This window comes from Lepidochelys kempii, chromosome 6 (genome assembly GCF_965140285.1).
Source record: "Lepidochelys kempii isolate rLepKem1 chromosome 6, rLepKem1.hap1, whole genome shotgun sequence".
In the NCBI taxonomy this organism is placed as follows: Eukaryota; Metazoa; Chordata; order Testudines; family Cheloniidae; genus Lepidochelys; species Lepidochelys kempii.
The window spans coordinates 38,307,129-38,332,700 of NC_136385.1; the positions used below are offsets into that span (position 1 = coordinate 38,307,129).

Genomic DNA, 25,572 nt, shown 5'->3' on the forward strand with positions numbered 1-25,572 from the left:
GCTTGGCATAAATGACTCCAATACCGCCAAAACTAACAAGTAGTTATTCACATGCAGAAGTGTTTGCATCGTTAATGTTTATATTGAGCTAGATTCCCGTATCAGTTACACCACAATGTAGCATCAAATCAACAGAGGTATTCCCAAATGACAGCCGAAAAGAAAACAGTCCCTGGGAGGGAGTGAGCTGACTAATTTCAGCATTAAATCAGAATTGTGTTGGTAAATCCTATACACCACTTTTAAAATTTACAGGATTCTGATCAATTGAGAAATTAACAGCTCCCAGCTTGTTTGCAATTTTTTTCCCCGCTGGGAGGAGGCATTGTGTAAACATCCCATTCAGCTACTTCCCTGATTGTATTTGTGTTATTTGTACAGGTGAGCTAAATTGTTGTAATGGCATTGACTTCAGTGTAACTACACAGATTCACAACAGCTGAGGATTGGATCTGGTAACCTCTCCTTTATTCCAGATACGGTAGGCCAGATTCTCTTCTGATTTATGCTGGCATATATGAAGAGTAGCTCCACTGAAATCACCAGAGTTACATGCACTGATGTAAAACCAGTGTAAGTGGAGAATTAGATCCTACGGATCAGATTCACTATTGCTCAGCACCTTGTGTAATAATTTACACCTTGTGTTCTGTACCCATTATGGATTGGTGTAAAACTACACAAGGTGCCCGGACAATGGAGAATTGAGCCCAATGTTTACCTTTCTTCCCACCTCAGCTGGGATGTGGCAGAGGTGGGAAGAAAGTTCTGTATTTGTGTGAGAAATGTATGCAAGTTAAATGAAACCCGCTTTGTTCTCCTTCCGATTCAAAGTGTTTGAAATTTCATAGTGATTCAGACACTGCTAGTTATGGTTAGGATTTCCCCCCTACGGAACACACCAGCTATCAGACTGTGCTTTAGGCATTTTAGAAGTAAATAGTAAAACTTTTTTTTCCTAGTTTGCAAGAACTTGGATGAAAGTCAGGCAGGGAGGGAGTTTGCAGAATATTGACTAGAGTAATAAGTAATAACTTGGAGAGCCTACTCTGTGAATCTGCACCACTAGAGCAGTCCTCTAGCTTACCCACCAAAAGCAAGATAGTTTCATGGCATGTAGACAGAATAATCCCCCCTTTATGGAATGCCAGACTTCTCCCTATCTTGACAAAGCAGAACCTCACCAGTTTTTCTGTGTCCAGGCTCATCCACAGCCATCAACAGGGAAAATGATTTGTCCTCTTAATCTTTATCTTACACTCTGTAGAGTTATAACAATGTGTTTGTTACTTACCATTTCACTTTCTTATTGCATTATCTGTTTTGCTGGTGGTGTTTTACATGCTGGGTTTGGAAGGGTGTTGTGTGTAGACTGGATATTTGGGTGAAATGAATCTTTTCCTTCTGCTGTATGGCTTGTTTGGGAAACCTGAATAAACGTTTAACCCAAACTATTCCTGATGCTACTGACATCCTTGTGTCCCATGCTCGCAGAGAGAGCTAGGTCAAGTAATCCATACCACCTTGTGCTGTGATCCTGACAAATCTCACGAGCAAAAACAGTACTGGAATGGCCCAGTATTTGGATGGGAGCCTGCAAAGGATCATGTGTAGAAGGAAGAGGTATTGGCAACTCAGGATAGCATTCTTCTGTCTTAAGCAATGCCCATGTACAGTTTTAGAGGTACTGTATTTCAGGAAACGTTAAAAAATGCAGTCCTATTGACTACTTGTGGTAATTAGAGCACATAGTACTTATTGTAAGATTAAGGTACATTGTATAACCCCAGGGTACTGGGCTAAAGCTAATCTCTGGTCATTACTTTCGGCCCCCCACAAATATTCTACACTTTCGATAGGGTGAAGGAGTCTTCATTTCCTAAAATGGTGTAACTAGCAGTGTAAACTGCTACTGTATTGCACCCCAAATATGGCTATACCTCAGAAGTGACAGAATTTCTAGAAACAGTTTTTGTAAAGTGCATTGGTATCAGTTAGCATGGAAGATATTCTTTGAATCAGTGGTGGGCAACCTGTGGCCTGTCAGGATAATCTGCTGGCGGGCCACGAGACCGTTTGTTTACACTGACCATCCGCAGGTTTAGATCTTCTGTGGCGTAGGTTTCTATAATGATATTAAGCACAAAAATTCTTCCTTGAAAATTTCACCGATCTGGTTTCGATCTTTAAACTTCATGACAGGGAAAGAGAAGAGCTTTGCTTAAATTTTGGCAGTAATACACCCTTTGTTAAATACATTTCACTGTGTCATTCACCAGACTGTCCTGTCTGGTAAATTGTCTGGGGACTTGAAAACAAAAACAATGGGTATTGTGATGAAATTAGTAAGCTACATATGCTCAACTTTTAGCTTTCAACATCTTATTTTAAAGCTTTTTTACAAGACGTTTCAGTCAAATACAGTGACCTGTTGCAGCACAACGTTCGCTGATTAAGTAGGGGGCACATGCTAAAGAGGTTTTGTGCACTTCAAAAAGAAATAGAATCTTTCAAAGCACAAGACAAAGGCTTGCGATTTCCTGCAATTTATGATGACCCTCTATGTCAGATAGTTTTTCTATGTGATATTACTGGACATTTGAATTCCCTCAACTTGCAGCTCCAACGTCATGCAAACGGTGTCAAGAATCTCTTTGAAAGTGTGTACCTTTCAGAGGCATCTTCAAATCTTTCAGATAGACTTAACCAGAAAGATGTTGCACTTTCCCACATTTCGTGTTGTTGCTACAGATGAAACTTCAATGAAAACGATGCAAGAAATCCTAAACAATCTGATGGAAGATTTTAAAATGCAATTTGAGATTTTTAAAATTCCAAAAGATTTGCTTTTATTTGTTCGTGATTCATTTGTTGTCTCCGCTGATGGACCTTGCCCTTCTGAAGCTAAGAACATTCTTGATTCAATTGGTGAAGGTGCCTTTCAATTAGAAACTGTAAGGCTGCAGAGCTCAGATGTCTTGAAGGCAAAATTCAGAGAAGGGGGACTTCGTGATTTCTGGACTCAATATGCTGACAAGATTCAGAATAGCCAGAGTCTAGCAATCTTTTAATGATGTTCGGATCAACGTACCTCTGCAAATCTGTGTTTTCTACTATGAATATTATAAAAAACCATCACCGCAATCGCCTGACAGATGAGCATTTTTACCACTGACCTCCTACAAACCATTCTTCACAAAGCTTGCCAGAGGCCGTCAATGTCACCTCTCCAATTAGAGATTGCCACACACACAGGTAATAATGTTGATTTATAAACTTTGCTAAAGGATAGAAACACTGATATTTATATTGCAATCCATGTCTTTCTTTAATGGCAGCTGAAAGCCCCTCCCTCCCCCCCAGCCTTCTACACAAATGGCTCACCTTTTGTCATTAAATTCTCAAATAGTCCCATGGGTAGATCTAATTGGGAATCACTGCTCTATAAAATTCTGCTTTCTAGTATAATGGGGTGAACAGAACCACAGTGAAGAATTTTTACCTGTTACCGGTATTTCCTGCATCTTGAGTTCACTAGTCTGGAGGTGACAACTTGAACACCGGTTTCAGAGTAACAGCTGAGCTGTAGCTCACGAAAGCTTATGCTCTAATAAATTGGTTAGTCTCTAAGGTGCCACAAGTACTCCTTTTCTTTTTGCAACTTGAACACCCTTTTTCAAGATTGTCTGACAGCAGTAATTAATAAGAATGCAATTTTTTAAAACCTTCTGGACTACTGAACTATGATTCTCCAGACAAAGTTTCCGAACACTCGAATAAGAACACAAGGTTAGATGCATACTCAGTTTCAATCAACCAAATTACTTTCGAAGGCTGAAACTTGGCATGTTTAATATGAAACTGCTATGTAACTCAATAGGTAGGAAGTTCTGGATTGGTGGACCTGAGCTGAAAAAATTCTCTTACTGCACCCTCTGACTCCATCTCTCCATAACTCATGTGTCCAGATAGCAAACTTTCCAGCCACAGAAATAAAGAGCAGGCACTAGAAAAGAACCTTCACAACAGTAAGTATTTGGCAACCAGATGCCATACCTGAAGAAGCAAGGAAACCCCTTTGCTGACAAAAGTACAAAGAAAAATGCCAAGAACAAGACTCCCAGTACTACTTTGAAGAGAGCTCTCCTTAACCTCCCCAGACAGAAGTAATGACCCGTAACATCTACCGAGGACATACAGTCGTTCTCAACAGAGTGTCTACTAATGAGATATGGGAAGACAGGAGGAGAGGAATATTTTCCAGCCAACTGCACTGAAAAAGAAAGTTCTTATGCTCCTGAAGCTCTCTCACACATCCCCGCTGAGAGACTGGCCACCGTTCTACTCTATTTGAATTAAGTGGACTTGCAGTACCAAGATGCATGCTTTATAAAAAAAAAAATGTGGTTTAAAAACGTGCTTGCTAAAAACATTTTTGGTGAAATGACCACACATGCAAAAAACTAGCACTAGAAAGGAAGGATATTAAATTAATGTAACTTAGAGAGTATGAGAGTTTCACAGCTAATCTCCACGTAATGAACGTCTCAGCAGAGCAAATTCTGTTTTTAATTATTTATGCATCACTTAGTCTAGTTTACTACAGCTAAACAAAGGACAAGCAAGCAAGCAGAAAGGGGTAATGTTTTGACCCTGATACGGTACCAGCAGAGTCCTCGTGACTCAAATTGTTTCCTGTACATGAGCTTTTGTTTTTCCAAACTTACATACTAAACACTGTGTCCAGGAAAAATAAATTATACGATGTTTTGACCTCAGTCAGACTTGGTATAAGTGGATGCAAAAAAACAATGACTTCACTGACCATGCACCCACTTACACCAGGCCTGAATTTGGCCCCTCAAAGGGATGCAAGCTCCTTGGATCCAAGCCTGGCATCTATCAATCCTAGCTGAAATCTGAGAAAGGGAATGTTAGCCTGGGAATTTAAATGGCGCCTCTCACCCACACAGCACCTCCCAAGAACTGGAGTTCAGTGCCAGAACTGGCAAGGAGCCCAGTTCCTGTTCTAGGGACTTGAAACAGTCAGATAATCTGATGGCCTCCATGTGAGAATAATATCAACTGAGATATTCTGTCACAGAGTAGTTTGATGCTTTTTGTGATGCAGAGCCAAACCAACGCACAGTCAGAGGTGAAAGAATTTCTCTTTTGTTCTAATATAGATTATAGTGTGCCAAGTGTGTATGGTGCTTAACAGGTGTAAAACAAGACAATGTCCCTGCCCTAAGCAGCTTACAGTCCTCTCTAGTGTTCTCTTTATACAGAAGTAAGGACACCATCAATACTTACAGGATGGGGGACTATCCTGGGAAGCAGTGACTCTTAAAAACGAACTGGGGGCCATGGTGGATAATCAGCTGAACATGAGCTTTCAGTGCAACACTGTGGCCCAAAGAGCTAATGTGATCCTGGGACACATACACAGGGAAATCTCAGATAAGAATGAGAGGTTATTTTACCTCTATATTTGGCACTGTTGCAACCGCTGCTGGAATACTGAGTCCAGTTCTGGTGCCCACAATTCAAGGAAGACGTTGATAATTTGGAGAGGTTCAGTGAAGAGCCACGAGAATGATTAGGGGATTAGAAAAAATTGTGATTGTGCTCTTTGAATCTATACAACTTAGATAAGAGAAGGGCAAAAGAGAAGATGAAGGGGTGACTTGGTTAGAGTCTATAAATATCTACATGGTGAACAAGTATTTAATAATGAGCTTGTCAATCTAGCAGAGAAAGTTATAACATGATCCAATGGCTGGAAGTTGAAGCGAGACAAATTCAGACTGGAAATAACACATACAATTTTAATGGTCAAACTAATTAACCATTGGATCATCTTACCAAAAGTTGTGGGGAATTCTCCATCATTGACCATTTTAAAATCAAGATCAGATATTTTTCTAAAAGATCTGCTCTAGAAATTAATTTTGGGAAAGTTCTATGGCCTGTGTTATACAGGAGGTCAGACTAGATCATAATGGTCCCTTCTGGCCTTTGAATCTATTAATGTTTTGGGGGAAGGGAGAAAGGTTAGTAGGGTGAAAAAACAAGAAGAAGAGAAGAGCACTGTGTGTTCATCATTTGATGCTAGCACTCCCTCCCCAAGCCCTATCATCTACAGGGATATTCTGAGAGTTGCAATACTAACAAATAAGAAAATAACATTTTTCAATTAGTCTAAAATCCCCACGTTTATTATTTGTAATACCATAGCATCTGTGAGCCCTCTCCTTGGAGCAGAAACCCACTGTGCTAGATGCTGCACAAAGTCAGAATAAAAAAAAAAAAAAGACACTCAAGAGTGTGTACACATTCTATGGGTTTTTAATATCCCTCTTCCTTTACATCCTGGCTGTCAGCATTTATGATCTTATTGGTAACTGTGTGGGCCTCTGAAGGAGACAAATTATAAGAAATTAATCTTAGAAACTTCCAAGTATGATCCAAAATAACTTTTCTATAAATCATATCACAGCTTTAACATTGATATCTCAGCAGAAGAGGAGAAGGGGGATTCATGCACAGGAGAACCGCTCCCTGCCCCAGCTCACCTCTGCTCCGCCTCTTCCCCTGAGCACGCTGCCCCGCTCTGCTTCTCTCCCTCCCAGGCTTGTGCGCCAAACAGCTGATTGGCGCCACAAGTCTGAGAGGCGGGAGAAGCGGCGGCGTGCTCTGGGAGGAGGCAGAGCAGAGGTGAGCTGGGGCGGGGAGGTGCCGCACGGCTCCCCGGGCCAAGGGGAGGGAGGGAGAGAGGGGGCGGCGGGGAGGGCGCAAGTTTCACCTAGAGCGCGAAACATCCTTGCACCGGACCAAGCCATGAACTCAAGCTACGTTCCGGACTGGTAACTATACAGCAGCTGCAGAACGTGTGTGTGTGTGTCAGAGAGAGTGAGAGAGATGTTGTAGCTATAACTGACTGCCTACTATGATTCTTTTTGTATTCACAATAAATGTGACCTTTTTATCCCCTTTAATAAGATCCTGCTGGTTTTTATTTTATTGGTATAACATGACTACTCTCTCCTGTCCTTCTCTTCAGAGTAATTTTGAAACAGAATTCCTCTTTTGGATGTAAGGAGGAAATATTTTTGGGGCTTTTATTATTAAAAATGGCTTCTCTTCAGTGCTCATATCCCATATGATGGGCACAACAAAAATAACTAGACAAGCAGAAAGGATGTAAAAGCTGTTCTGGGATCTGGAATATCAGAAGTAATCCAGTAGCTGATGGACTAGTGGACAGAGTACAGGCGAAGTGGTAAAAGTGCAAAATTAATTGTCGAGAGCATCGTATAAAATTGCACACAATTTTAAACTGTGCCACAACCTCTTATTTATTTTAAACAGGGACTTCTGCTGCCATAGTAACTTTGGACATTACAGAAATGGAAATGAAGAATTACAATAAAAGGCATTTTAAGCTTTTTTATGGTCTCCTAGTTGCTGATATTATGCAATGAAATATATTTCATGTCCTGGAGCTACTGTATTTTAATATTGGTTGGTCACAGTTTTGAAGTGAATCTGTCTGTGGTTACAAGAGGGCAACACTGCTTAAAACTTTCTTCATCAATAAACTGAAAACAATCAAACATACAGATGTCTATACACTTATTAACCTTAATCTAATAAATTCAGATTTCTACACAAGTATGAAATCTTATCAATCATAACTCATCTTTCTCCCACTAATTCCACTTTATTTAATCTGCAAAGAACCAAGAAGGACTCACAGATCTAAGGAGTGACAACTTTAGAAAGTCTAGCCTACAACACACAGTTGTTAAAATGTGAACTGATGCTCCAACTTCCATGCCTGAGATTTTTCAGAAATTGTTCCCTTCTTCTCTTTTCACCCTCTATAAATCACAACCAGCTGTTATATGCATCCACAGAAATCATCTGCCCTGCTATCCTTCTGCTTTCTCTGCATCAGTCACCTTTAAAAAGTCCATTTATTTGGTTAACATTATATGGTTCTGTGTAAATATTTTGTTCACACTCCCAAAATGGTAACTGTACATTGTGAAATCTGCTTGTTCCTGCTGTAAGGCTATTCATTTCCCCCCCATTGCAGTGATTTCCCATACCTTGTTTCTCCATTCCACTAATGCTGGAGTAACCTGTCCTCTTCCAAAATGTGATGAATGGGTCCTTTGCTGAATCAATGTCCTGCTTTGGACTATAACCTAACAGAATCACCATGGGTTACCTTAAATGTTACTATATTCCTTCAAAATTCTATTATTGAAGAATGTTCCCACCATATGCGCAGAAAGGTCCTTATTTCTACATCCTCTCCAGCATTTGGCTTTAAAAAAAACAAACAGCACAAAAAGGTAACCATAGGTTTTTTTAAAAATCCATACTGTCATTTAAATATTTCCCAGAAACTTGGAGCTCTTTTGCACTGACCTCCTCAGCAGTTCCTATTTGAAAAGGCTTCTCTGAGTAGGAGAATGGAGAGAAGAAATGTGCCAATGTATTGTGGCAGAAATGTCTAAAGACCACTAAATACAAGTTTAAAAATCAGGGCACTGGGCATGCAATGGTATCAATTAAGCAATGTCTGCCTAAAGGCCAAATTTTCAAAAGCATTGCCTTTTCTTCACAGTTGTAAACTGTCCACATTTTTAATGATCCACACTTTATGGGGGATGAAAGTGTTTAGTGCAATGACAAATCAAAGTGTGAGAGTGAGGGAAGGTAGTGGTGGGGCGGCAGCGGCGGAAAATGCCTGCATTTTGCACCCATTATTAAATTGCGAGCAAAAACTGGACAGTTAACAGTGCAAGCAATTAGACTCAGTGTAATCAATTCTCACAATTTTATCTTGAGACTCATTCTTAAAGTCCCATCTGCTGGAATCAGGCATTTGCATGAGAACATCAGCTTTCGTTTTTTTTAAAAGTAAGTTTCTATCCCTCATTATTGCAGAGAAAAAGCTTGAAAATGTGAAGGAAGTGTATGCTAAATACTCGCAAACCAAGAGGCAAGTAAAAATAATCCAAATATTTATTGTTTAAAAAACAACTATAAGCTAGTCATGATTTTTTGGGGCATGACTCATGGTTTTTGAATGTTTAAGGTTAGCAATACTGCAGATTTGTATCTGCAGTTTATTTGGGGGAGGGCTATGGGCACAAAATGTGAGTGCATGTATTCTCTAAGACGACCTCCATGACTCTAGAATTCAATTCTTCCCAGAGTTTGGATGTGTTATAGACATGGTGCTGTGAGAGACTGCATAACACATTCTAAATTAAGATATTTACAGTAACTTTTTGTGTACATATAGACTTACAGCATCAAGCATTTATGGTGTTGCATAAGTAACAGTAACCCCAATATTTCCTTTGTCAAAATATATAGTTAAAAAATTGCAAGAAAATGTAACATACGAAGTGTTAGACAACTTAATTGTAGTTATGACTATCCTCACCCAAATAAGAAAATTCCAAAATATGAACTGGAAGAAAGAAAATTTGGTTATTCTGATAAAACAAATTATCTGAAAACAATTTTGAAAATTTAAGACACTACCACCACTTATGTTCCCCTTATATATGCCATATGGTGACTCTAAAAAGCTTCTTCTCTGAGAGAGACTTAATTGGGGGAAGGAGTCATTAACATAAGGGAAACAATGTATCTTTGCAGTTTTCAGCTTTGGGGCTTTAAATATATATTACACTACGAATAGTTCTAATAAAGCCAGCAACTTTAAACAAATGTCTAGCAAGCTCTGTACTAGGAAGAGCAAATGAAAGAAGTTCAAGTTTATGGTGTGAACTTGCTGGAGAAAATCTAGTAGTAGTTCCAAGAAATACTCCACACTGACACGTGTCCTTATTAGCAGGAATGCTGCATGATTTACAATCTGGCTGTTGTTAGAGAGCTTATTCCTTCACTCTCCCACTTCCCTGGTCCTTCTCGCATGAACAGAGAGCAACAATACCCAAAGTCTGAAGGTGCAAACAATTTGATGTTTATTGGGGTAAACTTCCAGCAAGCTTAAATCCAAGTTCCTTTTTCCTTATTTTCGAATCCTAACTTACTTCCTATTTGCCCCTAATTTATATAGTAATATTCTTAGCTATAACTTAACCAATCATTCTACTGAAATTTAACTAACCAATCCTAACATATTGTAACATGATTAGCTAACCAATTATATCCCACCACCTTAATTAGTTTACACCCAGCAAAATTAATTATACAGCAGACAAACAATCACAGAACCAGAGACCATGTCAATAAACAATAGCAAAGTGGGAACTATAATGACAAAACAATACAGAAGTGAGGATTTCACAACTACATCTATAAAGACATAAGGGTTTCCCAGCTGTGTCTATTGATAGGTGAGTTCTTACCAGACAGAAAACTATCAACCTAAATTTCCTTTTACATCTTCTAGGCTCTTCCCTTTCTCTGAAGGTGATAGATCGGATCACCTTCCTAACAGCCCCATATTGACTAGTTTGGAATGTGAGGATGTGACCGTACGCTTCCCAGCTTATGGCTGGCTCTGCTGCTTAGCCAAAGGCATTGGCCTAAGAACAGGGTCTCAGACTGTCACAGTGAGAGAAGGCCCTTACACAGATTCTTTCTTGTATACCTCTATTATTAGCTAAATGATAAACATATACCTACATTCTTAGAGTATAGACCTTTACAGACAGGCCTGAATATCTATATCCTAACAGCTGTCATTCTACTTTGATACACAGCTTGCCAGAAAGTTAGATTACAAAATTAGTTTCATTCCCAAGTACTATACTGCACATAAGAGATACACATTAACCTCTTCACTGCTACAAGTACATAACTGTGTTCCTCATTTAAAAAAAACAAATCTACCTCATTCCTAGATAATACAGTGTTTAGAGCCTTAAATCAGTGGGGTTGGATCTGGCCCTAATCTCTAGTCAGATACTATTCAGCATTAGAATATTATGCCTTTTTTGTTTACCAGCAGTAGTCACTTGAGATCTGCAAGTGAGTGGGTTAGCACAAAGGGCCCATAAACATAAGCCCTTCCAAGAATTCCCGTGTTCCTTGCACCCACACTCAGTTTCTCCCTCTGCCAACTTTCAATCACTGCAGGCACTTTCCTTCTCTTTCCCTCAGTTACTTCTTTCTAGTCTCCTCCTTACCTTAGTGATGTCAGGCCTTGGGTCTTCTCTGCTGCCTTGAGCCCTTCAATGTTATCTTCAGCCTCATTTCATTAACCCCCATTACAATTTTCACCCTGACTTATTTCCTCATACAATTTTCAGCATCATTGCTCTCCCAGCTCTAAGGTATTCAGGCTTGTTTTCCCTCCATCCCCTCAGCCATAACACCACTGTAGCGAGGCGGTCCCCCAGCTCAGAAAGGGTTAAAAGCCAGCCCTTGGAGAGGGCTGGGCTGAGAGCCAATAAGAAGACTGGGAAGGCAGCGACAGCTGGGGCCACACCCAATGAGGAGACAGCTGGCCCTATAAAAGGGCTGTGAACCAGCAGTTGAGCATCTGTCTCTCTCTGGATCTGGCTGCCTGGGAGAGAAGGGTACTTGAGACAGAGCAATGCTGGGGAAAGAGAGGAGGAGTTGGGAAGGTCCATCCTGGCAACTCCCAAGCTGCAGGCCTTGACAGAGGCCTATGCAGGTACAGGGGTTGGGAGGAACAGCCTGGGGTTAGGCGAAGGCAGTAGGTCCAAACCCCCTTTGCCAATGATGAGTGGCCATTACAAACTGCAGTCTACCCCAGTGAGCGGGGGCAAGATGATGACTGGCAGTAGCCACTGAGGCAAGGTGGATGTAGAGGGTTGGGGGTTCTCCAGGGAGGGGAGAGCCAGAGTATGGAGGTACTGTTTGGGCAGAACCCCAAGGTAAAGGGACACTGGGATCTGGGAGGGATAGGGGGCCAGCAGCAGGTGAACCACTGGCCTGCAGAGGGTGCTCTGGGCTTGGAATCGAGCTAATTCCCAGGATCACCAGCAGGAGTTGCTGGGCCGGTAAGTCTGACTTCGCTACAACCACCACCAAGAAGCCTGGCGTAGAAACCTTCAAGCCAGTGCTTTACAGTGCTGCAGGACTGCAAATTGGGCTGTGCAAGTATGGCGCTTTGTTATATCTCCCTTAGCAGTACATCAAGAACCAGTGGGGTGATCTTCCAGTGTGGAATGGAGGATAGACTTATAAGCCAGAGACCCAAGGAAGCGTTGGTTTGCCTGCAAGCAGCTGTAGCACTGACTAAAAAAAGGGTTCTCCCCACAAAAGATGGCAGCCCCCAAAAAAGAAACTAGTTACTGACAGCAAAGCAGTAGCAGTGCACTGTTGTTCCAGTCCACACTGCCCCATGCTCAATGTGTCCCTGGTGTTTGTCTCTAGGGTTTAAACTGATTCCAGTTCTGAGGGTGAGCTATGCAATGTAAACACCCCCTCCTAGGGACTGGACTGAGACAACCAAATCATTTTGGCTAGAACACCAAAGAGCTGCCAGGCAAAAGTTATTTTTCAATCATACCAACACAGACCAGACTAAACGTTCTAAACTACAAACAGAAGATACTTTATACAGTTATCAGTGTCCTGGATAAATTGTAAATATTCATGCAAGAAAGTTATTAATATTTCAATAATATTTTACTTTGCTAGCAGCAAGACTTCTCAATTAAACATACATGGCTATCGAGAAATCCCCTTCCGTTTCCATTTTAATAAAGTTGGTGGAGAAATTTTCATGCTGATGCTAACAGAACAAGTTTAATTAGAGTTCAATAATAGGATAAAGGGCAGTAAACCACAAAGGAGTATTATTCCTCCACACAGGCTCCCTGAGCAGGATTGAACTAGCAGCTTGTTCCAAGAAAGAACCACAATAAACGTGAATGATGTGGTACCAGAAGGCGGCAGGAAGGGGGAGAAGAGACAAATCGCAACAATACCAGAAGCCAGAAAGCTGTCATGTAACCTAAGCACAGTAAGTGGAAGATTTACGAAAAGTAAGGTAAATTTTTAGCTCTGCAACCATTTCAGTGTTTGACTATCATTAGCATTCTTTGATTACCTGACAAAGTACTTCTCTGATCTAAAACTTCAAATTCTCAAGGTAAAATTTTGGAACCGTGTGATAAATTACTTAACTTGTACCACGGACTGTCTCACCTGCACTCTAGCCATTAAATCCTATAGGATTCCTATGGTAGCAAAAATAAACATGTGATTGAAGGAATGAGTCCTGATTGCGCTCTACCAGGTTTATTCTTTATGTTTCACCCCACTGACCAGCTTCAAACAGCCACCTTTTTAAAAAATAAAGCCACAAAATTATTTCTCCACAAAATATAGAAATTCCATTTTCCCAATCTTTGGTATTACACTAGCTTGAAGCGCAGAATGAGCAATAGCCTGGAGAAAAGCCTGGAGTTTTGTTTTGTTTGGATTTTATATTAACTATTAAACCTCTATTTATGGGGCATTTCTGAAAAAGTGCCCCATCCCAGCTCATGCCAACAAAACCTTTATACCCACCACTATGCTTACCCACAAAATCAGAATAATTCTTCCACATTATGCTACAATTCAAACCTTGTGGTGTTAGGTACCAGAAGATACTGGGAGTTTATACTGGAGTTCAGGCGGTGGACTCCAATTTAGTTTCCTTAGTCATTGGCCTGCCTGATAGTGCTGCTCGGCTGAATGACATCAGGCAGCAGCCAAAGAACACAGTGAAGAAACCACCTACTCTGATGTTCTCTGTACCCCATAGATGGCTGAATTTCAGCTCTGAAGAATGTATATGTCAGATTCTTTTGGGCAGTACTTAATTTGCTATAAAAGAGGTGCTGGGACTCAAGCAATTTTTTTTTTACATTCATAACTGATGCAGCAAGCCCAGCAGTGCCATAGTTATGAACTGCCAAGGCTCACCCCTGGCAAGCCCTGGCACAAATTAAGTACTGCTTTTGTGCTTTCTCAGGCAAAACTCCCATAAGACTTCAGTATGAGTTTTGCATAAATGAAGATAGCAAGTTAGTTTCTAAGGTTCTCTGGGATCCTTCAATAAGAAAAACTATACCAAAAAAAAAGTCAGCCTGACACTGGCAATTCCTGGTAGTTAAAAGGGGTTTTAAAATATTATTTTGTGTAAAGCTAAGTGGTTTGTTTTTAATATTTAACAGTTATGCTGGGCTGAGCTCTAAACTGTACTGGTTTATTCTAGATGATAAAGCCAATGTTTTTGTTTCATTTTTAAAAGAAAAAAAGGAAGTCTTCACTCACATGATTCCTCTTGCTTTCTCCATCTTTTATAGATGTAATAACGGTCTCAGAATAGATTGCTGATCCAGTTTTGTTATCTGTAACCTAATATGGCAAAACAGGAACAAAAAATTAGATGAATATGAATGCCATTTTAGTCCTCTGTTACTGTTTAGTCCAGTATTACTCTAATGTTAATTCTATTTATTTTTCATTTCCTGCACTGCAATAGTGACTGCAGCTGGTAAAATTGGATAATGAATCCCACTATTCTTTTTTGAAATGTCTTGGTAAAGAAGCTAATCAATCAAGCCTCGAGCAGTGATCACTTTTACATTCCACATTATGTATCATGTCTGTATTCCATATTTTCCAGGCATTACTATGCAATGTGAAAAGACACTACAGCAATGAAACAAAACAAAGCATTTTGCCACATTAACCATTTTCCACTTCCCCACTTAACTGCTAATTATACAAGCAAATCATATACAGTACAAGAAGTTTATGAATTCAACTCTACATTCTCTAAAATTTTTCAACATGTGACATGCTCTTTTACTCTGCAAGGCCAGTATACAGAAAAGGTAAATCGTTATATGCATTGTTTCTTACCTTGTCAATTTCCTGGTGGGTATGAATGGTTTTATTACCAATTTTGGTGTCTGTGTTGGATTCATTATGGTAGCTGGGAGGTAAGTTTTCAAAGTCAACTTCTGATGGGTTTTTTGCCCCTTCTTCCTCAGCCTCCATCTAACAAATGCAAGAAACTACTGAGCAATACATTTGTAACCTTAAGCAAAAACAATAAAATAGAGCAAGCAACACTTTTTGTCCTACTCTAAACAGTGTCACATTTATTAGTATTGATTTCTGTTGTATGAAAATGCTTCCTGAGCTATCTCAAAAATGAGCATGCCAGCTTTTTTAATGCAACAGAGAATGCCATGTCATGATACTGGAGCACCAAACTCTTCAGCTATAGACTATTTAGAGTATGAGAACAAGTCAGCCTTTCTATGGACTTGAGCATCAGGAGGATAAGTGGGTGCTGCAAAACTTCTTAACCACTGTTAAGGAAAAGTTAGCATATGTGACTCCATTTTGGTTTGGGGCCCACCATTGTCTAAAAGCAAGCACATCATGCACCAGGAGGAGTGTTCCTTAGATACTGCATTCCTGTGAAAACCCTCCCCCTTGTTTCCAGCCTGTCTCAACTCCTGGTTTCTGTTCTTTGTCTGTTCTTAACTCCCTGTCTCCTGGCCTTGATGTGAGTCTCCCATCCTGATAAGAAAGGCTACTGGTGCATTGCTTTAGGACCATGTTGTGTAGTTGAAGTAATGGTTTAGCATGGGGAATGTACCTAGCAGGGATAGGTGATAGATAAGGGAATGATTTGTCTTTTGGCTAAGGTTTCTGATGCACAAGGGCAACATGCTTTGCTAAAAGGTATATAATATCTGTATAACCTGCATTCGGGGTCCCCTCCTGATTAGCAGGGGGGCACCACGCTCGAGCATAATAAACTTAGTCTCTTTGGGAACTCTGCAGTTGTGGACTTGGTTCGTGTGCCTCAGCCTAGACTCGAACTGTGCGTGACTTATTGGGTATAATTCGCAGCAGTTCCTGTGCGTGACCTATCGGGTATAATTCGTAACACCATGGGCTGAAACCCTGAATTAACATTTAATCATCAGCTGGCCTATCTACTTTTTCTTGATAAACACTACTCTTGAGATAGATTCTCACACCTGAGGAAGAGCAGGAAAAGGTTCTGTAAGGGCAAAGAGCCTCATCCAAAGCCACTGAAGTCAAGCAAAGGACTTTCATTGGCTTTGGATCAGGATCTGCATGCTTAATCTTGCATTCCTTAACAGGCAAAATTCCCATTGTATTGGAGTGCAACCACAGCCTTAATTCTGCCCCATGAATTCCCAGTGCTCTGATCACAGTGGGAAGGAGATGAGATCGCTCTTTGAATTAAAGAAGAGTAAAAAAAGGAACAGAATTTTAAAGTGCATAAAACTAGGAAAGGAATCTTTGTGAACAAGAGAAACTCCTGAGAACATTAACTTTAATTGAGTTCCAAATAAACTAGTTATTTACTTGAGACCTCTGTATTCGATCTAAAATACTGTAAAGTTCACCAGGTTGAATTTTTCCTAGGGGCACATCTCCCACTGGTGATGGGTTTTCTTTTGAGTGTCTGTCTTTTTTCTAACCATTTTTTCTGTGGCCATTTTTAAAAGCGTGTAATATTTACAATACCTGAGTTCTCTGTACCCATCCTTATGTTAATATAAAATAAAAAAAGGATGTGGCTAGATTCAGCATAGTTGGACCATAGCTAATCTTAAGCACTGACAAACCACATTTGGCATTATACAATAAAGACATGGTCTCTACGCACTTCGTCGGATGTAAGCCCCAATGGAGTATTCACCCATGAAAGCTTATACTCCAATACATCTGATAATCTATAAGGTGCCAAAATCTTTGCCGCTTTTACAGATCCAGACTAACACGGCTATCCCTCTGATACAATCTAAATTGAACACACAATAGAGGACATATGCATAATACACCAGTTGTGCAGATGAAGATCAAAAGTTCAGATGTAGTAATTTTAATTAAATATTTTTAAAGATTTGTTTCTCAGGTGGCTTATCACAGAAAGGCTTCTTGGAATAACTGATTTTTGAGAAGGGATTTAAAGAGAAAAGGGTTGGTTTGTGGCACAGTACAAAAAGGAAGATTTGTAAGGGGCAGCATAGAAAAGGGCTCCTAGCAGAGAATGGAGAGGAATGCAGAGGATGTTTTTTGTGAACTAGGACTCATAGGTTCAGTTTCTGGCTTAGTGATCTTTCCTTTCCATTGTTAGTCTCTAAGGTGCCACAAGTACTCCTTTTCTTTTTCCTTTCCTGTGTGATCTTGGGCAATTCACTTAGTCTCTTTGCATCTCAGTGCCCCAGCTGTAAAATGACAGTAACATGCTCTTTCTCCCACTCTGTCTAGTTTATTTACACTATAAGCACTTCAAGTCAGGGCCTCCCTCTTACTATATGTTGGTACAGTTCCTAGCAAAATAGGGGACTGATCTCACTTGAAGTCCTGAGGTGCTACTCTAATACAAACAAACAGAAGGAAGGCCTGTGTTAGTGAAGGGTGCTAGGAGGGAATGATAGCAAAGATAAGCAGAAGTGAGGTCGTGTACACAGCTGGAAGGGAGGGTGAGAAATGTGAATAGGAGCAGAACATCCAAATGGTGGGAAAGGAAGATTGTTTCTGCAGCAGCGGCAGCATTTTGGCTCTCTGTTTATATGATGTGCTCATCACCACAGTATCTGAATGGCTTCCCTCCCCCACAATACTTCATATTGTGGATAGGCTGGAGGAGAGTGAGGCAAGAGAATGGAAAGGAGATGACTAAAGCATGAACAAGGGTTACGGTCGAAGGAGAGGTGAAGAACATTAAGAGATTATATAGAGGAAAAAATGGAAGGAAAAAATGTTGAGCAGGGAGAGCGTGTATAGGATAGAGGTAGAGCACAGAGTGAAAGGTGTGAAAATTCTGCTGCACGGAATCAATTTTATCCTTGAAGAAATTAGTGGGATCCTGCTCTGATTGAAAGGAGAGAGACAGGGGTATCAGGAGACAGATATAGATAAGAGTCGGAAAGGTTGAAGGTGCTGGAGTTGATCTAAAGCAGGGGTGGCCAACCTAAGCCTGAGAAGGAGCCGGGGGGGGGGGGGAGGGCATTGCAGGCTCGGGGGGGGGGGGGGCTTGGAGTGGGGGCAGGATTTGGGGCAGAGCAGGGGGTTGTGCAGTGAGAACCCCCCGGGAACATTGGAAAGTTGGTGCCTATAGCTCCAGCCCCGGAGGCGGTGCCTACTATACAAGGAGCCGCATATTAACTTCTGAAGAGTCGCATGTGGCTCCGGAGCCACAGGTTGGCCACCCCGATCTAAAGGGGTGCTGTTTTGCCAGGAAAATGGTCATACTCAAGGAGGTAAGAACAAATGTGCAGAAAAGGCAGGCTGTATGATGCCTGGATTTCAGGCACTCCGTAGCATGGAAACAGGAGCAGAGGAAGCAGATATAAAGGGTAAGTAGAGCTGAGGATCAAAAGAGTAGAGCAAGTTCAGTGAGAAGGAGGCACCCGATAGCTGCAGAAAAGTCCAATATTAATAGACAAATCACAAATGTAACATTTTAAGATCTTAGTTATCTGGCTATTTTGGACTTCTTTTAAAAAGTCCAATCCAAAATCTTTGACCATGAGTACTTAAAATAATTGAGAACGGTGTATGCTAAACTTCTTTGAAAATCTGGCATGTTTGTTTGTGGCTAAATCTTGAATTCGCTGCCTAAAGATTTAAAATGTGGGCCCTCATTCACAAAATAATTTAATGACCTAACAAAGTTCATCTAGTTGTAGAATATCATAAGCCATTTGAAATTTTCTCCTCCTGTTACAACATAGAGTTGTGTTTTTAAAAAAACTGCTCACAGACTGAGAATGTTTCAGTCAAGAACAAAATTTTATAGTGCTATTAACCACTGAAAACAACAACTACTAATGGAAATTCTGACACATTCTTAAGGATAGTTGTGCCTGAAGCATCGGATAAGGCTGTTTTCCACAGAATAAGAATTTGCACATCATAAAAGATTTTTAGGTGGATTTTAATGGATCTGGATGCAGACTGCAAAGGTATAATGTAATAAATGAGTAAACCAAGTCTGTATTCCATTTTAGGGCTCATTCTGTTCTACTGCGTAGAAAAGTGTGAGTTTACTCATACATCAAGAATAGACTAGGCCCACAGATCCCTTATTTCCATCTGTAAAAAGACAGATTTGGAGGAATCTGCTCCAAAGTTACTAGATTTTTTCAGCAGTATCTTTAAGCCTCTGAGAGAGCTTTCGGGACAAATGCCTGCAGGGGAAACCCTGTGACAAAAGAGTGCTGATAAGAAACCAAAACAGAGCTACAGAGAGAGGCAGTCTGGGGCCACAAGGCCCCCCCCCCCACAGCTGACCCTGTGCCTCTGGAGAACAGCCTGTGGGAATCTGTTGGGCTTCGGAGAGAAGCTGCATGCCAGTGGAAAAATATGGAGTGAACTATGAGGAAACAGGAGCACCTGAGCACAAGTTACTTGAACTTTTAGTTCGTTCTGTGTGACTGAAAGTGCAACTAAGAGACTCTATTTTCTCTGCCATTCAGGGAAACTGACAGCTTGATGCAGCTGAAACATCTGCAATATTAAGAAATTTCCACACAGACATATGATGCAACCATCTAAACAAAAAATACACCGCATTCCATTTCTCCATCAGTACCATGTCAACATTCTATAATGAAAATGCTGACAGTCTTGTATTAAACATTTAGGGATTTGAAGTTAGGCAGTAAAATTCACTATGGGCTGACTGAAGGGTATCAGCTCAACAGTTAATACAGTCCTTTAAAAATATATACTTTTTGCTATTTTAAAAATGGTAAATTCTGCCCTCACATTTTGTCCACTGCTCTCAGTAACTTCATCTGAAGTTGCCCACAGATTGCCAAGGTTAGAATTTGGCCCTAAGAAATGCTGGGGGGAAAGAGGGAGTTAACTGGACAGTTTTAAGGTTTCAAAACTTCTTTAAAATAATTCATTTTGGATCCAAATTTAGGCCGTTCCTAGAAGTTGCTGAGTGGCTTAAACTGCAATTGTCTTAGTAATAGGAAATAAGCATTTGTAATCAGTTAAAAAAAAATACCCAGAAGAGGGAAGTTTAAAAGAAAAATACCTTGTTTTCTGCACAGTCAATTCTCTATTGGTATAAGCCAGCAACAACTTACTAGCCCCCTGGAGCAAAAGGAGGGATGGGCAGGGGAGGAGGGGGATGGCTCTGAAATATAAGTGAAATAGTCCATGTCTCCGGTGGCTACTCAGTACAATAACTAAAGGCACAACTGAGCCCCAAGAGTTATTTAAAATGCCTTATTTTGTTACAGGGGGGAGATACAGGCAAAACTCTCACTGAGACTTGAGTGACACTTCCATCCACAGAAGTGTAGAATCAAGACCCAAACACTCAACTTTAAGTGCCTGGTGCAGCAAGTGAATGAGCATTTCACAGGAAAGAACGCGCTGAATCTCTCACCTTAAATGGGATTCAGGGAGATTGACGAGTAACATTTTTGAGGGCAATCAAAAACCTTTTGGAATTTTTAACAAAAACAGAGCAAGATAAATCTAAGGGCCTAATGCAAACCCACTATTGCACCACATGCACAGGACTGAAAGGCTTTCCAGCAGAAGAGATGCCTCCAGGGTTTTGAGGGATGCTGAAGCAAGAAAACACCCATCAGTCTTTTAGCTATATTAGTTTTGGATTCTGCTGCTTTTACCTTTCATAGAATCATAGAATATCAGGGTTGGAAGGGACCCCAGAAGGTCATCTAGTCCAACCCCCTGCTCAAAGCAGGACCAATTCCCAGTTAAATCATCCCAGCCAGGGCTTTGTCAAGCCTGACCTTAAAAACCTCTAAGGAAGGAGATTCTACCACCTCCCTAGGTAACGCATTCCAGTGTTTCACCACCCTCTTAGTGAAAAAGTTTTTCCTAATATCCAATCTAAACCTCCCCCACTGCAACTTGAGACCATTACTCCTCGTTCTGTCATCTGCTACCATTGAGAACAGTCTAGAGCCATCCTCTTTGGAACCCCCTTTCAGGTAGTTGAAAGCAGCTATCAAATCCCCCCTCATTCTTCTCTTCTGCAGGCTAAACAATCCCAGCTCCCTCAGCCTCTCCTCATAACTCATGTGTTCCAGTCCCCTAATCATTTTTGTTGCCCTTCGCTGGACTCTCTCCAATTTATCCACATCCTTCTTGAAGTGTGGGGCCCAAAACTGGACACAGTACTCCAGATGAGGCCTCACCAATGTCGAATAGAGGGGAACGATCACGTCCCTCGATCTGCTCGCTATGCCCCTACTTATACATCCCAAAATGCCATTGGCCTTCTTGGCAACAAGGGCACACTGCTGACTCATATCCAGCTTCTCGTCCACTGTCACCCCTAGGTCCTTTTCCACAGAACTGCTGCCTAGCCATTCGGTCCCTAGTCTGTAGCTGTGCATTGGGTTCTTCCGTCCTAAGTGCAGGACCCTGCACTTATCCTTATTGAACCTCATCAGATTCCTTTTGGCCCAATCTTCCAATTGGTCTAGGTCCCTCTGTATCCTATCCCTCCCCTCCAGCGTATCTACCACTCCTCCCAGTTTAGTATCATCTTTGATGGGCATTAGGAGGATTCTCAGATACTGGCAGGCGCTCTGACCCCAGGATGAAGAAATAAATTAGCGTTTCCACAGAGTTAATGATCTAACTGCTCCATGGGAAACTCCCTCTTCAAATACAGGAGACGAGAAGGCACCAAAGGGTGGGGAGCTGTTTCCAACAGCACCAAAGGGCCACACCAAGACACACACGCGCTATACAGACGCCGCATAGCCACACGCCCCACTCGCCTCCCCAGCCCCACAGGCGAACACACAAACATCCTGCACAGCCCCCTCCCTCCCCCCCACACCTTAGGCCGAAGAACTATCCCAGCCACCGCGGGTAAGCCCCAGGCACTGTCCCCTCCCCAGGCGGGATGGGATCTGGGAGAGGTGTGAGTGAGTGAGACGTACGTGTGTGTGTGTGGGGAGGGGGGGTCTCACCTCCTTGACGGCGTTCCGCAGCTTGTACTGCGTGTCCTCCATCAGCTCCTCCACCTCGCGGAACATTTCGTTCAGACTGGCCTCCTCCCGAGGGAAGCTCGGCTCCGGCTCCCCGGGCGGCAGCTCGGCTCCCCCATCCGCCGCCGGAGCTGCGCAAGCCGCCCCCAGCAGCAAGAGCAGGACCAGGAGCGGCAGCATCCTCCGGCTGCCCTGCGCGGCCGCCGAAGCCCAGCCGCAGCGGCCGCCTGGGAAGGAAGGGAGACAAAAGCGCCCCGCGCTGAGCCGGCCGCAGCGGGCCCGAGGAGAGCCCGGCAGCCGGCCCGGCCCTGCCGCTGGGTCCCCGTCGCTACCCTCTGCGGCCCCCGGCTCCCGTGCCTGCCCCCCACCGCCCTCTCCCAGCGCAGAAGCGCCCCCCTGACCTGTGTCCGCCGCCGCCTCCCTAGCAGCCCTGCCTGCGCCCTGGGTCCCGCCCTGGCGAGCCGGGGCCAGGCGGCGAGATGCGAGCGGAGCTGCAAGCTGGGACGCCTCGGGCCGGCAGCGCTGCTCCGCTCCGCGCCCCAGAGACTCGTTGCTGCAGCCGCCGCCTCCTCGGTTGCTATTGGCTGCAGCAGCCGGAGAAAGCCCGGGGTGAGTGCGGGGTGTGGGAGGGACCAGGTGCCTGCCCGCTCTGGGAGCAGAGTGCGGGGGGGTGTGGGGGCTCGGTGCCAGCCTCCTGACCGGGCCTGGCGAGCTCCCCAGCTCGTTCAGTGTGAACACGGCCGGGAGGCTGCCCAGGCTTTGCTCAGCCCAGTCCCTCATAGGCAGCTTGCCTGAAGCTCCTGCAGGGCCGCGTTGAGTGTGAGTGAGGGACAGCTGCACCACAGACCCCTCGTGAGAGGAGAGGTTGGCTGCAGACACCCGAGGAGCGCTTAAATGTGCAAACTCCATCCTACTCCATGCAGTTAGGGTGACCAGATGTCCCGATTTTATAGGGACAGTCCCGATATTTGGGGCTTTTTCTTATACAGGTGCCAATTACCCCCCACCCCTGTCCCGATTTTTCACACTTGCTATTTGGTCACCCTACAAGCAGTGGCCCTTTGCATCAAAATGGAGCATATTATATTAGGGCCTATGATATCCATTGACCACACCCTGTCTTTAAAGTTTAGAGTAGAGAGCCATCACAGCTCCCACCCTGCAATGCACTAAATTATTACTCTCTGCTTACCATTGGCAATGTGTGTGGAGCTGTACACGAGAGAAAATTCAAGCCAATCCCAGCCCTAAACAGTTAACTCCTGCTTAGCTTTACACACCCTGACTTCAGTGCTTACAGTTAAGCACGTGTGTAAGTCTTTGCAAGTTTGAGGCCTAAAAAACAGGATGTGCTGGGAGACCCAGAGGAAAGAATCATTTAAAGGATTATCATCCTCATTTGTCATAAATTCCCAGTTTATGAGAGCTGGAGAAGTGAACTTTTCTTTTTAAAATGATCCAAAGGGCCTTTGTTTGTATCAATGTAGGAAATCTCACCCAGTGGTTCAGATAAGTTAGTGAAGGAAGGAGAATTAACAAAATATTGGTAGGTGTGTCCAACTAGGGGTGAGATTTTTGAATCAGTGTATGGACTGCTGGCATGAGCTTCGGCTGAGCTGTCTTCATCACTCTCTTCTGACCATGGGAAATGGGGCCCCCTGAAAAAGGAGCCTCAGGAAGAGCTCTGAGCAAATGGACCATTTTCTCTCAATTGTACAGTATAGACTGGGAAATGGAGCGCAACAGTAAGTGAGGGATGGGAAGGTATCATGTGGCAGCTACTCTTTTATTTGTCCTCTTGCCTGGTGATGTCAGTGCCTCACAGGTGCAAGGGGTTGCTTTACGGTGGCAGTGGAGAGGAAAAGGATTTGAGGAGAGGCATTCCCTGTGGCTGGGGAGAAGGACTGTGGGAGGAGCTCTTCTGCTGTCTTTAGCAAAGACTTATTTGCTGTGCCCCCTTTTCACTCTCACTTACTTTAACCTTTACTCTCACTTCCATATTCAAAGATGAGTGCAGCAGTGGGGCACATTATAGAACACCATGGGCTTCATTTGACTCATGGCTGCACTTTAGTCACCTCTGGCCTAAAGTGTTATATGCTAAGCGCATAAGGATAACCCCGCGTCCTAAGGCTGCTAGAATATACGTTTGCATCAATGACAGGAAATAGAAGGCATAAGCAGAAAGGTTTAGTGCTGGCCTGTGTCAAACAGCACCAAAGTATAGGCAGATTTTGCTCCCCATTCAGACATTTACAGACATTCCTATTGCTGGCATGGGACAGCCTCAGAATTGACGGTATATGCTGACTAAAATGCTGGGGAAAGAATTAGAACTCTCTCTACCCTTCCAAATGGGAACTGATGAAGGAAGAAAAGAAGAAAAGATAGCAGGAAAAGAGCTCAGTATAAATTTCAAACCCGATATTGACAGGGATGAGGATTCTCTGGTAAATATTAGAAAAAATGATGCAATTTGGTAACATTTTTAATGCCATGGGGATCGTGGCAGCTGCAGTTTGTCTCCTTTATACATTTCTCTTTCTAATTTTCTGTCCTAGGTCAGGTGAATCATGCTTCCCTATAATTTCTGCCAATTCCAAGAATTAACTGGCCTTTTGGTCATCAATATTTCTTGTTTGTGGCTGACAAGAGAGACTGCTTTCTGTAAGAAGGAGTTTCTGCCTCTGCCTTCTCTTCGGCCTTCCCTTTCTTTTAAACTTTCCTTTCCTCCCAAGACATAGTGTCATGTATTATTAATTATTACTTGCATCTTTCCCATGAGATACAGCATCTTTTCCTCTCTGCTCCCCACCTTAGAAATTCATCAGAGAGTTTGCAGGAAGCGGACCACTTGCAGATGATACTGTTCTAATGGAAAAATGGACTGGTGAGTTCCCTTAAAATATTTTATTTGCGGGGGTAAGCAGTAGAAGGTAAATCAGGGCATTGAGACTAAGGGCTTGTCTACATAGTAGAGTAACGCACTCTAGGAGGGTGTGATTTCTAAAGCACACTAATGTGTTGTGTATTAATTGGTCCATAGACCCTGGTGGTGTATACTAAAAGTTCCCTAGTTCAGTGGTTCTCTACCAGGTGTTCGGGGACCCCTGTGGGGCCACAAGCAGGTTTCAGCGGGGCTGCCAAGCAGGGCCAGCATTAGACTTGCTGGGGCCCAGGATAGAAAGCTGAAGCCCCACTGCATGAAGCCCAGAAGCTGAAGCCTGAAGAATGTAGTTTCACTGGGGCCCCTGTGTGGCATGGGGACCCAGGCAATTGCCTGGCTTGCTGCCCCCTAATCCCAACCCTAACTTTTATATGCAGGAAATCAATTATTGTTGAGTTTTTATAGCATGTTGGGGTGGGGGCGCTCAGAAAGAAAAAGGTGGAGAACCCCTGCCCTAGTTCACTTTATTGTAGTATTGTTTCAAACAGCACTATGTTAAAACGCACCAGCAGGGACCACACTGACCAATTAACGTGCAACACTTTAGTGTGCTTTAGAAATCACATGCCCATAGAGCGCATTGTCCCAACACGTAGACAGGCAATGATATTTGGG

General features: G+C 42.7%; 1 protein-coding gene and 1 long non-coding RNA gene across 2 annotated transcripts in view; one reads left to right on the forward strand and one right to left on the reverse strand.

Moving 5' to 3' along the window:
• The window catches only part of DKK3 (dickkopf Wnt signaling pathway inhibitor 3), a 44,403-nt gene extending 21,578 nt beyond the window's left edge, over positions 1-22,825 (reverse strand). The window contains exons 1-4 of the mRNA XM_073347609.1: positions 22,412-22,825; positions 21,993-22,237; positions 14,887-15,024; positions 14,293-14,376 (exon numbers count right to left, since the gene is read on the reverse strand). Of these exons, the coding sequence (XP_073203710.1) occupies positions 14,293-14,376; positions 14,887-15,024; positions 21,993-22,237; positions 22,412-22,790 (846 nt within the window). The 5' untranslated portion in view covers positions 22,791-22,825. The remainder of the gene's footprint in view (positions 1-14,292; positions 14,377-14,886; positions 15,025-21,992; positions 22,238-22,411) is intronic.
• Positions 22,826-24,829: 2,004 nt separating this feature from the next.
• Positions 24,830-25,572, forward strand: part of LOC140913833 (uncharacterized) — a 37,662-nt gene continuing 36,919 nt past the window's right edge. Inside the window, exon 1 of the long non-coding RNA XR_012159668.1 lies at positions 24,830-24,900. This is a non-coding gene — a long non-coding RNA (uncharacterized LOC140913833). The remainder of the gene's footprint in view (positions 24,901-25,572) is intronic.